General features: G+C 37.7%; 1 protein-coding gene across 4 annotated transcripts in view; it reads left to right on the top strand.

Annotated features, from left to right (window-relative positions):
• LOC132557579 (SWI/SNF-related matrix-associated actin-dependent regulator of chromatin subfamily E member 1-like) overlaps positions 1–16,723 on the top strand; it is a 35,898-nt gene extending 19,175 nt beyond the window's left edge. For all 4 annotated transcript variants that reach the window (XM_060222082.1, XM_060222083.1, XM_060222084.1 and 1 more), the window contains one exon: positions 15,061–16,723. In XM_060222082.1, coding sequence (XP_060078065.1) covers positions 15,061–15,260 — 200 coding nt within the window. In that variant the 3' untranslated portion in view covers positions 15,261–16,723. The remainder of the gene's footprint in view (positions 1–15,060) is intronic.
• Positions 16,724–17,061: the final 338 nt, after the last annotated feature.

Below are 17,061 nucleotides of genomic sequence, written 5' to 3'. Positions count from 1 at the left end.
CAGTGGTGCTGAAATTATGAGAGATTAATTCTATGATTAGGTCCGCGATAATGACTTTAAACTGCTGAATTTATCTACTCATTTCTAGACAGAGTAATTCTAGTTTCTAGTTATTGATTCGACCATTAAAAACATGACTGGAAAAAAATTATGCTAACAGACAAAGCTTGTGACAAGAAACATTAGAATCATGTGACAACAAGGGAAAACAAATCTTGGTTTATTCTTATTCAGTAGCAGACAGATACACTCTTGGCTTGTGACATTTTGACTATCATAAACCAGACTTTAAGTATAATTCTGCTTATGGAACTGTGTGATACAAGACCCTAGAAGATCCCTACATAATCGTACCAGATTTAGGATATACTGGAGACGCAAGGTTTGAAAGACTGAGACACGCTGTGCTTCATCAGAAAATTTTCAAACTTGACAGTGTAGTGGCTAGTTGTGCAACATGAAAAAACATGCTTCTTAGAGAGAGAATCAGCTTTAGAAGGGTTTATATATCTTAATATGTATATATCAACATGAGAGTTTGCCACATCAACCACAGTCTGGGTACTGTTAGTGGACACAGTGTGTTTCTTGTGTGCTGTACACCTCTAGGCTTCACTCCCTTCTCTTACTGTATTAGTGGTCAGTGTGTGGTCATCTGGTGCCCTAACATCTAATCCAGCCAGCCAGTGGACAGCTTGGATATGAGGGCGGTCCGTTAATACCACTACCTCGAATATCATCACCAATGAGGACTTTCAAAAAATAAACTAATCTTCTGTTTATTGTCAGATTTCACCTTGTTTCAATAAGTTTATTAGGGATCAAATTAAATATTGACATGATGGCTTTCTAGTGCAGTGATTGGATAGTCCTCCAGTCTGTTCATTGGCTGCTCCCGTAGGTTTGTCCTCGCACCACACAGCAGGTCTCATCAACTTCCAATACATACCACCTGGGGACGCAGACATTACAGATATTTTATCTTCATTTTCTTGTCATTTTTTTCACTCTCTTTTTCTCTTTGCCTTTGTTTGTTATTTTTACTCCTATGCTTGTTTGATGTGTGTTCTGTATGATGACATGTTGTGCTTTTGTATTGAGCATGCCCAACCCTTGACTGAATATTGTTGGTCATTTTGAAGCATTTGTGTGATGCGGCCTGTTTGTGTATTAGAAGCAGTATAAATAAACTACATAGCTGTCACTTCATGTTCATAACTTAAACATTGATACAAACTTAAATATTGTTGTACATAAACTTTCATCATCATTACAGTGTTGATAGTTCTAGATGTAACCTTCAATATGATCTTGATGTTGAATTGTGTTCTTTGTTGTGCAGAAACTTACAGCATAAATACTACCAGGTCATGTAATGATACAGTATCATTTATAATGATGGGTTTTTGCTGCATATAAACTCGAACTTTAGGTCAATGTTTTCAATTTTGCAGCATCATCATTGTAATATCTATAGGCTCAATGTTGCTCATCAGAGCAGTTTTCTACTTGTCTCCCTTTAGTAGATGTTAATGACAGTGTGCAGTAAAGGTTTGTACATATTCTCATTTTAGTGAACATTTCAGAATTTGAATTTTTTTACCCTGTGTTTGTTAAAACAAAAGGATAATTTTTTATATTGATTTCTTGTTTAGATTTTATTAATATCCCTGTGTTGCGTGACTGTTGATCACTTACACTGATTTTCTTGTCATTTTTACAATCTAATTGTTCCTTTAATGGAGGGCCATCTCCCCTATCCATCGATGATTGACCTGGTTTACTGTTGACTTGGTAATCACCTCTATTGATGGTACGATTGTTCTTGTCATGATGTTGTAAAGGAATACTGTAAACATATACAGGTATATAGGCTTGTTCTCCACACAGTAAAACAGGACTAACCCATGACATAGTGCTACATCCATCTGCTACAAGAATATGATATTTGGATTTATATATATTTCATGATTATTTTTGTTTTAGTACTTTCAAATTGGTCTGGAATCTATCAGCCTGGTTACAACCAGTTGTTACATGGCTTTGTTTACTATGATGTACAGATGCGGTACATAGTGAGCAAATTCATATAACATTCAGATTAGCAAAGCATGAAATTATGAAACAAAATTCAATATGTTTACAGTATTATCTTTTTTAATGTCTTAACTGACCCCCACCCCTACCCCAACTTACCAACACATAACTGTATTTACAAATTTTTGCCTCCATCACAAATTGCAAATGGTATTGAAAGATTCCATTTGTCATTATTTGTAAAGTTTCTTTTTTCCTAAAACCAGCAATTTCATGACCCCGTTTTTCATTATGCTTAAAGTTTTTACCTCCAAAGATACCAAGTATTCCGAGAATCGCCATCCTGAAGCAAATTTGGTCAGTTTTTTTGCACATTTTGTAATACATGTACTATCAGTATGTATAAAAAACATACATTTATAGTTGTGAATTGCAGATTAAGATGGTTAAAGCAATACAAGTCTATCCTTTAACCTGTTAAGGGTTATTAAGCCTGTTTGAACAGGTGCTTACTTTAACCTTGTATTACTGATGTAATTTCTTCAATTACAAAGCCAGGTTAAAGCCTTGTATTTGGAGAAAAATTTCGAAAAAACTTTAAAAAAATGTTAGGTTTTAATTTTCAGTATACTATTAGATGAGCAGCAACTCTTTCAGAAGAACCACATAGATTTCTGTATTGTTATGTGTCAGGTACAGCTTTTCAGGTTTGAATAAGTACTTAAATTTAATTAGATGATTGATACAGGAGGAGTTGAGGAAAATGCTTGAAAGCAGTGTAGAAAGGAACGGTTCTGTCACCCTAACAATCAAAGTGTGATTCATTGTGTCCTGTCAAAAACATAACAGTTCTGTCTTAGCTGTAAACATAGCCAGATTCATCTGGTCTTTTGAAAGGGCATCAGTTCTGTCTCCTTAATAAAAATATCAAGATTCTTCTTGTCTTCTCAATGAGACATAAGTTCTCTCTCCCTTGTGAACAAAGCAAGATTTTTTCTTGTCTTCTCAAAGAGATATCATTTCTGTTTAAAGGACATCAGTTCTGTCTTCTCTATAAACATCAGAAGATTATGTTGTCTTTTCAAAGAGACAACAGTTCCGTCTTTCATTTAAACATAGCATGACTTTTCTTGCTTCCTCAAAGAGACAATTCTGTGTTTTGTAAACAAAGCAAGATTCTTCTTGTGTTCTAAAAGAAACAGCAGTTTTGTCTCCTCTATAAACATTAGAAGATGGCTTTTTCAAAGAGACAGCAGTTCTGTCTTTTTTTCTTTTTTCTTTTTGTCTTTTCAAAGAAATAGTAGTTCTTTCTGCTTTATAAATATGAAAGGATTATTCTTGTTTCTCACAAGAAGACGTTGGTTCTGTCCCCTTTATCAACATGGCATGAACATTTTCTCCAGAAAGAGTAGCTTTGTCTACTCTGATTGAAGAATGCTCCTTTTTGTTTTTAAACTTTAAGAAACACATTCTTCTTTTATTTTTGAAGAAAGAGTAGTTTTGAACTGTTCTTTCCATTTGCTCTGTTCAATGTCAATGATGCATAATGTTAAATCATTAATGACCAGTCAATGATGCCCAAATTTTCTCTACTCTGGCCACTCACTGATGCCCGAATTCTATCCTTCCTGGCCACTCAATGATGCCCAAAATCTATCCTTCCTGGCCACTCAATGATGCCCAAAATCTATCCTTCCTGGCCACTCAATGATGCCCAAATTCTATCCTTCCTGGCCACTCAATGATGCCCGAATTCTATCCTTCCTGGCCACTCAATGATGCCCGAATTCTATCCTTCCTGGCCACTCAATGATGCCCGAATTCTATCCTTCCTGGCCACTCCATGATGCCCAAATTCTATTCCTGGCCACTCAATGATGCTTCCTGGCCACTCAATGATGCCCGAATTCTATCCTTCCTGGCCACTCAATGATGCCCAAATTCTATCCTTCCTGGCCACTCAATGATGCCCGAATTCTATCCTTCCTGGCCACTCAATGATGCCCAAATTCTATCCTTCCTGGCCACTCAATGATGCCCAAATTCTATCCTTCCTGGCCACTCAATGATGCCCGAATTCTATCCTTCCTGGCCACTCAATGATGCCCGAATTCTATCCTTCCTGGCCACTCAATGATGCCCAAATTCTATCCTTCCTGTTCAATAAATTCTGTTATCAATAATCAATTAATCAATGATGCCCAAATTCTATCCTTCCTGTTCAATAAATTCTGTTATCAATAATCAATTAATGATGCCAAAATTCTATCCGCATTGGTCAGTGAATAATGCCAAAATTTCATCCTTTGATGCCCATATCTCTCCTTTCTGGCTTTCAGTGATGTCCAAATTCTGTCATTACTGGCCTGTCAACATTACCCAAATTCTGTCATTACTGGTCTGTCAATGTTGTCCAAATTCTGTCATTACTGGCCTGTCAATGTTACCCAAATTCTGTCATTACTGGCCTGTCAATGTTGTCCAAATTCTGTCATTACTGGCCAATCAGTGATGCCCAAATTCTGTCATTACTGGCCTGTCAATGTTGTCCAAATTCTATCATTACTGGCCTGTCAATGTTGTCCAAATTCTGTCATTACTGGCCAATCAGTGATGCCCAAATTCTGTCATTACTGGCCTGTCAATGTTGTCTAAATTCTGTCATTACTGGCCAATCAGTGATGCCCAAATTCTGTCATTACTGGCCTGTCAATGTTGTCCAAATTCTGTCATTACTGGCCAATCAGTGATGCCCAAATTCTGTCATTACTGGCCTGTCAATGTTGTCCAAATTCTGTCATTACTGGCCAGTCAATGTTGTCCAAATTCTGTCATTACTGGCCAATCAGTGATGCCCAAATTCTGTCATTACTGGCCTGTCAATGTTACCCAAATTCTATCATTACTGTTCTGTCAATGTTGTCCAAATTCTGTCATTACTGGCCTGTCAATGTTTCCCAAATTCTGTCATTACTGGCCAATCAGTGATGCCCAAATTCTGTCATTACTGGCCAATCAGTGATGCCCAAATTATATCTTCTAGCCAGTTGATGATTACCAAATTCTGTCATTACTGGCCAGTAAGTGATACCCAAATTTTATCATTTCTGGCCAATTGATGATTCCCAATTTCTGTTTTCTGGACCGTTAGTGCAGGGCTAGCACTGGCTTTTAATTTTGATTCGCAAACAATTTTTAGAAAATTGGTTACAGTTTCACACGACAAATTCGTCGTTTGATTCTTTATACCCTCAGCCCTACCAATTTAGTACAGTAAGTAATAATTGGTGCTGGACAGCTTAATCAACATGTTCTATATTTATGAATTTTTTAAATAGTACTTTCATTTAAAGTTGTAAAGATTTATTTGGAAGAATTTTCTTTCTCAAACTCATAAATACATGTAATAAGTAAGTATTTTGTAACATTTGAGAATAAAAAGGACAAGAAAGATGAGAAATGTTTATTCAAATGAACATAAATATTTCAATGATTGACAAGTCAAATTTAACAAATAATTATTGTAAGCTTACTTATAAATTAATGAATACAAAGAAATAGAAAAACTTTTCAATTATTTATTGACAGCCTCCATATTTTTGAAGAATTATTTAAGCTTAATGAAGAAAAAAAATTATAGCAAAAAGAAATAAAGATTTTTTATTTGATGAGTTAATGATAATGCTTTTACTTATATTTAACATTTATTTTTTTGAGTATTTAACATTCATTATGATCTATGCTGAACATCTGGATTTTTCATCCCAATTTCCGTTTTTTTTTTATTATGCACGGTATGTGTATTTCTTCTTTAACAAAGGCTGTCCAACTGCCAACGTTTTTCATAAAACAGAGATCATCCTCATTTGAGTAAATTAATGATGGCTATAAACAGTGGGTTTTTTTTTTTAACGTAATGGTCCCAAATTATCACAGGATAATGATTATTAAGTAATGGTGTGTATAGTGATTGCCTGAGGCTGCAGACAAACACCTAGGCACTCCATGGCCCCTCACCTGTGACAGGAACCTAATTACACCCCTTTGTGTACATGATGAAGTCAGTGCCAAGGTGTCTGGAGGTAGGGCTTGTTATGCCCATGACTGGCGATTTTAGTCATAGGAGCAATGAAATATCAGTGTATTTTGGCAACTTTACACTTTTTAAATTGCCATAGAGTATTTATTTTTGCCATTGGCCCAGATGGCAACTGACAACGCGAACCCTGTATGGTCAATCAATGATGCCAAGATTAAAGCCTTTCTGGCGAGTCAGTGATGCCCAAATTCTGTGTTCTCTTGTCAGTAAATGTTGACTGTAGCCTTTCTGGTCGGTTACTGATGCCTAAATTCTGTGTTCTCTTGTCAGTAAATGTTGACTGTAGCCTCTCTGGTCAGTCAGTGATGCCCAAATTCTGTGTTCTCTTGTCAGTAAATGTTGACTGTAGCCTCTCTGGTCAGTTACTGATGCCTAAATTCTGTGTTCTCTTGTCAGTAAATGTTGACTGTAGCCTCTCTGGTCAGTCAGTGATGCCCAAATTCTGTGTTCTCTTGTCAGTAAATGTTGACTGTAGCCTTTCTGGTCAGTTACTGATGCCTAAATTCTGTGTTCTCTTGTCAGTAAATGTTGACTGAAGCCTCTCTGGTCAGTCAGTGATGCCCAAATCTGTGTTCTCTTGTCAGTAAATGTTGACTGTAGCCTTTCTGGTCAGTTACTGATGCCTAAATTCTGTGTTCTCTTGTCAGTAAATGTTGACTAGCCTCTCTGGTCAGTCAGTGATACCCAAATTCTGTGTTCTCTTGTCAGTAAATGTTGACTGTAGCCTCTCTGGTCAGTTACTGATGCCTAAATTCTGTGTTCTCTTGTCAGTAAATGTTGACTAGCCTCTCTGGTCAGTCAGTGATGCCCAAATTCTGTGTTCTCTTGTCAGTAAATGTTGACTGTAGCCTCTCTGGTCAGTCAGTGATACCCAAATTCTGTGTTCTCTTGTCAGTAAATGTTGACTGTAGCCTCTCTGGTCAGTGATGCCCAAATTCTCTCTGTTCAATTAATAATGCCCCAATGTTTTTCTCTGCTCAAATGATGTTGCCCAAATTTTGTCCTCTCTGTTCAATCAGTGTTAGCAAAAAGCTATTCTCTATGATCAGTCAATGATGCTCAAATTCTGACCTCCCTGGTCTGCATCAGTAATGATTAGACTCTATCTTTATTAGTGAATGTTGCTAGAATTCTCTCCTCTCTGTTCAGTTAATGATGCCAAAATTATTTTCTACCTCAGACAATGATGTCCAAATTCATTCCTCTCTGGTCAGTCATTGATACCTGATTTTAATCCCCTCTGTCCTGTCAATGATGCCCAAATTCTGTCTTCTGTTGTCATTGAGTGTTGCTCAAATTCTGTTCTTTATGGTTAGTAAATGGAGTCCAAATTCTGTTTTCTGTGGCCTGTCAGTGAAAATTCAAACCCCTCAATCCTGTCAGTGATGGTCCTAATTCAAACCCCTCTGTCATGTTAGTGATGTCCAAATTCAAACCCCTCAGTCCTGTCAGTGATGCCCAAATTCAAATGCCTCTGTGATGTCAGTGATGTCCATATTCAAACCCCTCTCTGATGTCAGTGATGCCCTATTCTGTGTTCTCTGGCCTGTTGGTGATGCCAAATTCAAACCCCTCTGTAGTGTCAGTGATGTCCAATTCTGTTTTCTCTGGCCTGTCAGTGATTTCCAAATTTAAACCCCTCTGTGATGTCAGTGATGTCCATTTCTGTTTTCTCTGGCCTGTCAGTGATGTCAAATTCAAACCCCTCAGTCCTGTCAGTGATGTCCAAATTCAAACCCCTCAGTCCTGTCAGTGATGTCCAAATTCAAACCCCTCAGTCCTGTCAGTGATGTCCAAACTCAAGCCCCTCAGTCCTGTCAGTGATGTCCAAATTCAAACCCCTCTGTGATGTCAGTGATGTCCAAATTCAAACCCCTCTGTGATGTCAGTGATGCCCGATTCTGTTTTCTCTGGCTTGTCAGTGATGCCAAATTAAAACCCCATTGTCCTGTCAGTGATGCCCAAATTCTTTCCTATTGGGTCAGTTATTGATCCCTAAAGTGATCTTGTGAGATTCTCATTAATATTTGATAGGTTGATAAATATAAAGGTTTCAACTATACAGGTTTCTGTAGATTAAAGAAACCATTCTTGAATGATGCTGACCACAAAAGATAGAATATTGACAGTCAATGATGCCCAAATTCAATTCTCAATGGTAAGTCAATGTTTGCCAAAGTCAGTTCTATCTGGTCAGTCAATGATGCCCAAATTATACCAGTTTTGGTGATTCCTTGATTCCCATATTCTATCCCGACTTCCCTGGACAAGGCCTTTCCTTATTTGTCTTAATTATAGTTGGCCTCTGTATAGTTTCTATTAGGATTGTGTGCAATAAATGACATCCTCAGACCGCCATGCCCATATTTGCCCTTTCATGAAGGAGACTTACTACTAAAAGCAATATCTTGGCCTCACTGACTGACTGTCAGGATTTCTTGTCTGCATCCTTAAAAAAGACATCTCTTGGCCCCATTTTGGTCAATAAGATTACAAGTCATGGCCTCATTTTTTTTTCTTCCTTACCCAAATAAGCCATTGGCCACTTCCTGACCTGCCCCAACAACTTACTGGATACCTTCTGGTTCACTCCAACAACCCCTTTGGCACTTTCTGATTTGCCCCAACAACTCACTGACCATATTCTGGGGTTTGCCCTAAAGACCCATTATTATAACTATAATCCTTTGGGCACTTTCTTAGTTGCCCCAACAATCCATAAGCCACTTTTTTTGCTATTATTGTCACAAGCCTCTGGATTGTAAATTACCATTTGTGAGCCCTTCTATTAAGTACCTCTGTGTAGCACACTTGGGTAGAAAACCATTGTCCAGGATAAAATGAGTGTATGGTGCAATAATTATATGAAGAACTTTTATAATTAAAAGAATATTTATTATGTAGTAACTCTCATTTATTTTCATAACTACAGATGTGGCATCATACAGATAATGAACTTTGTGGTTTCCATTAAAGTTTTTACCATGAAAGTGATATATGAGGTTCAAACCACCTTCAAACACTTCAACAGGATCAATAGATATGTATTGTATTGGCTAGAGCTGATGTTACACTTGCTGGGGTGACAGATTAAAACAGACAATTACATGTGAAGTGAGGTTTAGAACTCGTTTGTTAATACTCATGTCCTTCAGCTATTTCAATTATATAAGTAGCCTGTGCCATCCTTTGTAAGGTTACAACTTTCGAAGTTAGATAATTGTTTTGTCATTTCATGGAATATTGACCTGAAAAATTGGTGACTTTGTGCAAAAGATGAAAAAACAAAAACAGAACAAAAATCATCAAATTCATTAAAATTTTATTTGCTTTTTCAATCATCAGCATCAAAATATTCAGTTTGACATTTCTGTTAACAAAGGTGTTAACCATGGCCAAGCTCTGATTAGCCCATCCATTATTCTCTCAGTGATCAGCACTGGTCACGTTTCTCTGAGGATATAGTGCATTGATGTAGCATTTTAATTCATAGAAAAACGGGAGTTACTTCTTTTTTTTTATGAAAAAAGCTGATCTTTTGTGGAAACAACAAAAATGTCTATTCACCTAATCTTGCAGTCACATCCAAGATGAATTAAACATTGATTAGGACGATATTATGAATTCTAGACCAGAGAGAGAATCATTCTCCTGGTTGGACATCTTTTTATTGTTGTTGAAAAACTTGCATGGTTGTACACACATCAATGCTTAGGTCAAGTGCCCATCACTAAACAGTTTTAATTTTGTCAAATGAGGATGATTTCAGAATTTGCACAATTTGTTGCTTTGCTTCAACACTTACAAAAAAGAAAAAAAAAGATAAAAGCTTTTTTTACATGTGTAAATTATTATAAGGTTGGAGTGTTAAGTAATGGCATCATTACAGTGAACATCCATCTCATCCTAATTCTCTTATAAATGTGATGTAACAACAATAATGTGATTTTGGCGGAGCATTTATTTAGAAAGCACAACAGGATGTAAATAGTTCTTCACATTCCATTAGTTTCAGGCCTTCCTTCACATCACTATGGCAGCAGAAAATGTTGCTTTTGTCGAGCACGCTACTTATTACCACAGTACATCTATCAGACACTTTCTTCCCATCTATGTTGGATATTATAAAAGGAGAAACAAACATATAACTCATTGCAGTGTTTTATCTACTAACACCTTTTTTCTATGTAGATTATTTCCACCACCTAGTGACTGTGACATCAAGTGACTTTCCACCTTTTCATTATTCTTATTTTTCTGGTATACCTATATTTATGTCCCTGGCTTGTCAGTCAGTAAGCAATCAACAAGATTTTTATCCAAGTCTTTCCTTGTACCTCCAGATGTGTAAAGATACCATTACAGAAAAATGGCAACCTTTGTTACACCAGGCCTGCTTAGTGACTTGCTACCTTTGTCACTCTTCTTGACCTGCTAAGTGACTATTGCTACCTTTGTCGCTCTTCTTGATCTGCTAAGTGACTATTGCTACCCTTGTCATCCCAGACATATTAAGTGACTATATATGCCCCGTCACTCAAGAAATAAAAACCCTCACTTGACTCTAGGTACCCTAGTCACTCCAGACCTATTAATTGATATATCGACCCTTAGCACTCCTGAAACAAAAGCCATAAAGGGACTGCAGCTACATTTGTTGTTCCTCTTGATCTGTTAAGTGACTATTGCTGCCCTTGTTACTCCTTCTGTGATCTGGTAGGTGAACATTGGTACTTTTGTCACTCCTCCTGATCTGTTTAGTGAACATTGCTACCTTTGTCTCTCCCCTGAACTGTTTAGTGAACATTGCTACCCTTGTCTTTCCCCTGATCTGTTAAGTGAACATTGCTACCCTTGTCACTCCCCCTGATCAGTTCAGTGACAATTGCGACTGTTGTCACTCCTCCTGATCTGTTCAGTGACAATTGCGACTGTTGTCACTCCTCCTGATCTGTTCAGTGACAATTGCGACTGTTGTCACTCCTCCTGAACGGTTCAGTGACAATTGCAACTGTTGTCACTCCTCCTGAACGGTTCAGTGACAATTGCGACTGTTGTCACTCCTCCTGAGTTGTTCAGTGACAATTGCGACTGTTGTCACTCCTCCTGATCTGTTCAGTGACTATTGCTACTGTTGTCACTCCTCCTGATCTGTTCAGTGACTATTGCTACTGTTGTCACTCCTCCTGAGTTGTTCAGTGACTATTGCGACTGTTGTCACTCCTCCTGATCTGTTCAGTGACAATTGCGACTGTTGTCACTCCTCCTGATCTGTTCAGTGACAATTGCGACTGTTGTCACTCCTCCTGAGTTGTTCAGTGACAATTGCGACTGCTGTCACTCCTCCTGATCTGTTCAGTGACTATTGCGACTGTTGTCACTCCTTCTGATCTGTTCAGTGACAATTGCGACTGTTGTCACTCCTGATCTGTTCAGTGACTATTGCGACTGTTGTCACTCCTCCTGAACTGTTCAGTGACTATTGCGACTGTTGTCACTCCTCCTGATCTGTTCAGTGACAATTGCTACTGTTGTCACTCCTCCTGAGTTGTTCAGTGACTATTGCGACTGTTGTCACTCCTCCTGAGTTGTTCAGTGACTATTGCGACTGTTGTCACTCCTCCTGAGTTGTTCAGTGACTATTGCGACTGTTGTCACTCCTCCTGAACGGTTCAGTGACTATTGCTACTGCTGTCACTCCTCCCGAGTTGTTCAGTGACTATTGCTACTGTTGTCACTCCTCCTGATCTGTTCAGTGACTATTGCTACTGCTGTCACTCCTCCTGAACGGTTCAGTGACTATTGCTACTGTTGTCACTCCTCCTGATCTGTTCAGTGACTATTGCGACTGTTGTCACTCCTCCTGATCTGTTCAGTGACTATTGCTACTGCTGTCACTCCTCCTGATCTGTTCAGTGACTATTGCGACTGTTGTCACTCCTCCTGATCTGTTCAGTGACTATTGCTACTGTTTTCAATCCAGATGATCAGTTAAGTGATGATTGCTTCAATTGTTACTTCTCCTAGTTTGTTGATGTGAGCACTACTACCCTTTTTCACTCCAAATCTTTTAAAGACTATAGCTACCTTTGGAAATGCCCTAGACACTCCTGAATTTTTTTTAAATCCTCAATTAACTATAGCTATCCTGGTCACTTCAGACCTGTTAAGTGATATAGCTACCCTTGTCACTCCTGAAACCAAACCCGTAAAGAAACTATTACTATCCTTGTTACTTTTCCTGTTCTGTTAAGTGACTTTTGCTACCCTTGTCACTTCGTTTAATGACTATAGCTACCCTAGACATTCTAGACCTGTTAAATGTCTACATATACCCTTGTTACTCCTGAAACCAAACCCATGGCTACAGCTGCTTAGTCACTTCTGACCTGTTAATGCCCTTGTCATCCCAGAAACCAAACCCATAAAGTGATTACAGCTACTTAGTCACTCCTGACCTGTTAATGCCCTTGTCATCCCAGAAACCAAACCCATAAAGTGACTACAGCTACTTAGTCACTCCTGACCTGTTAATGCCCTTGTCATCCCAGAAACCAAACACACAAAGTGATTACAGCTACTTAGTCACTCCTGACCTGTTAATGCCCTTGTCATCCCAGAAACCAAACACACAAAGTGATTACAGCTACTTAGTCACTCCTGACCTGTTAATGCCCTTGTCATCCCAGAAACCAAACCCATAAAGTGACTACAGCTACTTAGTCACTCCTGACCTGTTAATGCCCTTGTCATCCCAGAAACCAAACCCATAAAGTGACTACAGCTACTTAGTCACTCCTGACCTGTTAATTCCCTTGTCATCCCAGAAACCAAACCCATAAAATGACTACAGCTACTTAGTCACTCCTGACCTGTTAATGCCCTTGTCACCCCAGTAACGAAACCCATAAAGTGACTACAGCTACTTAGTCACTCCTGACCTGTTAATGCCCTTGTCACCCCAGTAACGAAACCCATAAAGTGACTACAGCTACTTCGTCACTCCTGACCTGTTAATGCCCTTGTCATCCCAGAAACCAAACACACAAAGTGATTACAGCTACTTAGTCACTCCTGACCTGTTAATGCCCTTGTCATCCCAGAAACCAAACCCATAAAGTGACTACAGCTACTTAGTCACTTCTGACCTGTTCAATGACCAAAGCTTCCCTTTCACTTTGTTTGCTTTAACCTTCATGACACATTTTTATTTCATTCAAATAGTGGCAGGGATCAAAATATAAACATGTACTTGGTGTGGGTGGGGGGCGGGGGGAGAAATATTGGATGTATGGAAATTATGAAATGTATTGAATTTAGGGGCTAGTGCACCTCCCCATAAAGATTTGATTTTTCTTTCCATTACTTTAGATTGTCCTCAGTTGGCACCTAGGTTTCAATATTTAGGCCCATAGCTTCACTGATGAGTCCTAGAAGGATGTAATACATGTATGATGCAGTTTAAAACATTATTTGTCTCAACTATATCTACCTCTAACTGTATGTAAAGGTGCTGTTCACTTGTATGTCTTAAGTGCAATCTTGCCCCTTATTATCTGTTAACTACTGATCTGTTAAGTCACTATTGCTACCCTTGTCACACCACACCTGTTAAGTGACTATTCTTACCCTTGTCACATCAAACTGTTGCTACCTTAATCACTTCTCCTGATCAGGTCAGTGACTACTACTACCTTTGTCACTTCCCCTGATCTTTTTAGTGACTATTGCAACCCTTGTCACACCTCTTGATCTGTTAAGTGATTATTACTACCTTTGTCACTTCTCCTGATCTGTTTAGTGACTGTTGCAACCCTTGTCACACCTCTTGATCTGTTAAGTGATTATTACTACCTTTGTCACTTACTCCTAATCTGTTTAGTGACTGTTGCAACCCTTGTCACACCTCTTGATCTGTTAAGTGATTATTACTACCTTTGTCACTTCTCCTGATCTGTTTAGTGACTGTTGCAACCCTTGTCACACCTCTTGATCTGTTAAGTGATTATTACTACCTTTGTCACTTCTCCTAATCTGTTTAGTGAATATTGCAACCCTTGTAACACCTCTTGATCTGTTTAGTGATTATTACTACCTTTGCTCCTCCTAATATCTTAAGTTACTTTGTTATCCTTGTCAGTCTACTCCTCCTAATCTGTTTAGTGACAATTTTGACCCCTGTCTCTCCTAACCTGTTGACACACTTCAACATTTGCCACTTAACCTTATGATATTAATTTCTCACCTTAATCCTGAATCTGAATTTTTCATCATCTTCGATTGTTAATCCTATAAGTCTGGTTAAGTCGGATGAAATATTGCATTATAAAACAGTTTTAGATTTTCATTTTCTTATTTTTCTACTATGACCTACCTAACATCTTGACCACCTGTCTATGTGTCTACCCTGCAAAACCCTTCATTTCATCTGCCCTGCCTCATCCTTTGCCCTAATTCATCACCCTGATTTTGCTGACTTCACCTTTTCATTCTTTAACTTTTTAAATATACAATGCAATTAAAAGTACTGTGCTGTTGACACGATTGACCTTGGACAGTTAGATTATGAATGACCTGAGACAAATTTGTTTGAAAGCTGTAAAAGTTTAAATGACTATATAGAAAGGACTCTAAAAATTTTGCTGACTTTGACAAGACCTGACAACCATGCCTTCTGTGTACAATTATTTATCTCCTGTTTCTACCAGTTTTGTGTTATTAAAGTGCTAATTTGGAATAATTTTGATATTTTGTAAAATAATGATTTGTAAGTGTGGTCATCACAATGACATGTTTTTTTTTTTAAGTAACATCTGTTGATTGAGCTAACATGTATTGAAGGTATCAATATTGGTTTTTCATTATTATTTTTATTTGTGAGGAGGACATCTGCTCTTGACTCCGATCTATATTGTCCCTTTCAGATGATGACATGGATGAACAACATTCACCTGGAGTTGGCTCCCCTGCCCCTTACTCTGATATTGAGAAGATTGAAAAGCCTGATAAGCCCAAGAAGAAATCTAAAGCCAAAGACAAGGAAGTGGTAGTAGAAAATAATAATGGTGATCTGACTGAGGAGGCGGATAAGGCAGGGGACAATCTAGAGCATGAGGAATCCTGAGTAGTCTTGTGGCTACAGATTGTGTTGTAATGGTGTAAATGTTAATCACAAACATTATGCTGTCCTTTGTCACAAATGTAAGGATAGACCCTTCTGTAATTGTGACGTGGCTAGCCTTATCAAAAGGACTCCACGGAGACCAGTCCTTTTAGTGGACCAATGAGGCTAATGCTTACAGAAAACCAATGATGTTTGTCCTAAGAAGACCAGCAAGGTATCCTTACATAGAACCAATGAAGCCAGCTTTTTATTGGGACTTTGAGACTAGTCATAAATTTGGACTGCCAGAATGTGCGTGCATATTAGTAGAGATGTTGAGACTAAGTAAATGAGGTTTGACACAGGAGAGCTGCTGTCTGATGAATTCTTTTCCCATGGTGCTGTTCCTGAGGATTTGAGGTGGACTATATATGTGTATGATGGATGTGGATACGATGATCTTCTGGTTCTGTATAGGTGTACTCTTTTCCCTAGATATCAGCTGAACAAACACCCGTGAGGATCATATTGAACAGCTTTTTATTGTTATATGTTATTAACTGATTTATAAAAAGAATTGCCCTATAGGCAATTGGAAGTTTTCTACTTCTGTTCCATCTTATCCTAATACAAAGTTATCTCATTACCATCAGAGATGTAGAAAAACCCAAACAATTTTCATTTGCAAACTAATGATGAAACATTCAATACCTGCTCTCAAGGGCAGATAATTCAGAATTACAAAGACAGATAGCATAGGTATAATTACAATCTGGACAGAATCTTGGAATACTTTCATGAAATACATTTAGAATCTCAAGAATGTACACAATGTACCAGTCAGGTATATGTTAGAGTAAAATTGTGTATACAATGTGTTGTCATAATCTTGATGTTTGTTGTGTATTTGTGTTGATATGTAACTAGTACACTACTTCAATCAGAAGCTGATATTTGTAATGATAGCAGTATAAGTTGTTTTCGTAAACTTATGGGGTGGCCTCAATTTTGTGCATTTTCCACTGCATTTTCAGACTTGTGCGAATTCATTTGGTGTTTTAGTAATCCTCACAGGATGGCATGATCATGTGTAATACATTTAGAAGTTCTCAATTCAGTTAAATGTGAATATTTTGTTTTCTTGGAATTTCAAAAGCAGAAGGCAATATGAATTTCAGACCATTTTGTTCAATTCACTACATGATGATTGTTTGTTGTCTTTAGAAAGTCTTATTTCAATATTCAAATTGGATGTTTTCGATCTTAGAGCAAGGGAATTGTCTGGTCACAGTGATGAGGAAAAATTAATAAGGATATGTTACATTTTAATTCTTGGTTGAGATTTTTCTATATACATTGTATTAGATGATAGGGAAGATGGTACATTTTAATTCTTGGTTGAGATTTTTCTGTATACATTGTATTAGATGATAGGGAAGATGAAAGCTTATTTCAGCTGTGAAATAAAACAATGAATTTATGAATTTTGTATTTGTCATTTGCAATAATTTCAGCCCACAATCATTTTTGATACCACTCTAAGAGTAACAGCTAGCAGTCTATAATGGCTAACATAACAATACTGTAAAGGTTATTCCTTTGAAGGGGTTCTTATTGATGCTGTTTTGGAAGATTAAATATTGCAAAATATTTCTACCAAGGAAAATAAAATTCATGGAAATAAATAGGTCTATTTCCTGATTTTCCTGAAAAATTATCCTTTTCTCTTCACACCTTTGATACCATGAAATCTATTGAAAATTTTAATAGAACATATAAGGCCAGTTTTTACTGAAGTGTTAGGAAGACTTGGTGTTTGCCA

Source organism: Ylistrum balloti, unplaced genomic scaffold (assembly GCF_031769215.1).
Source record: "Ylistrum balloti isolate Yb309-2 unplaced genomic scaffold, AGI_CSIRO_Ybal_v1 Utg370700, whole genome shotgun sequence".
NCBI lineage: Eukaryota > Metazoa > Mollusca > Bivalvia > Pectinida > Pectinidae > Ylistrum > Ylistrum balloti.
Note: the sequence above shows the minus strand (reverse complement) of the source record. Positions and strands in the feature narration are given on the sequence as shown.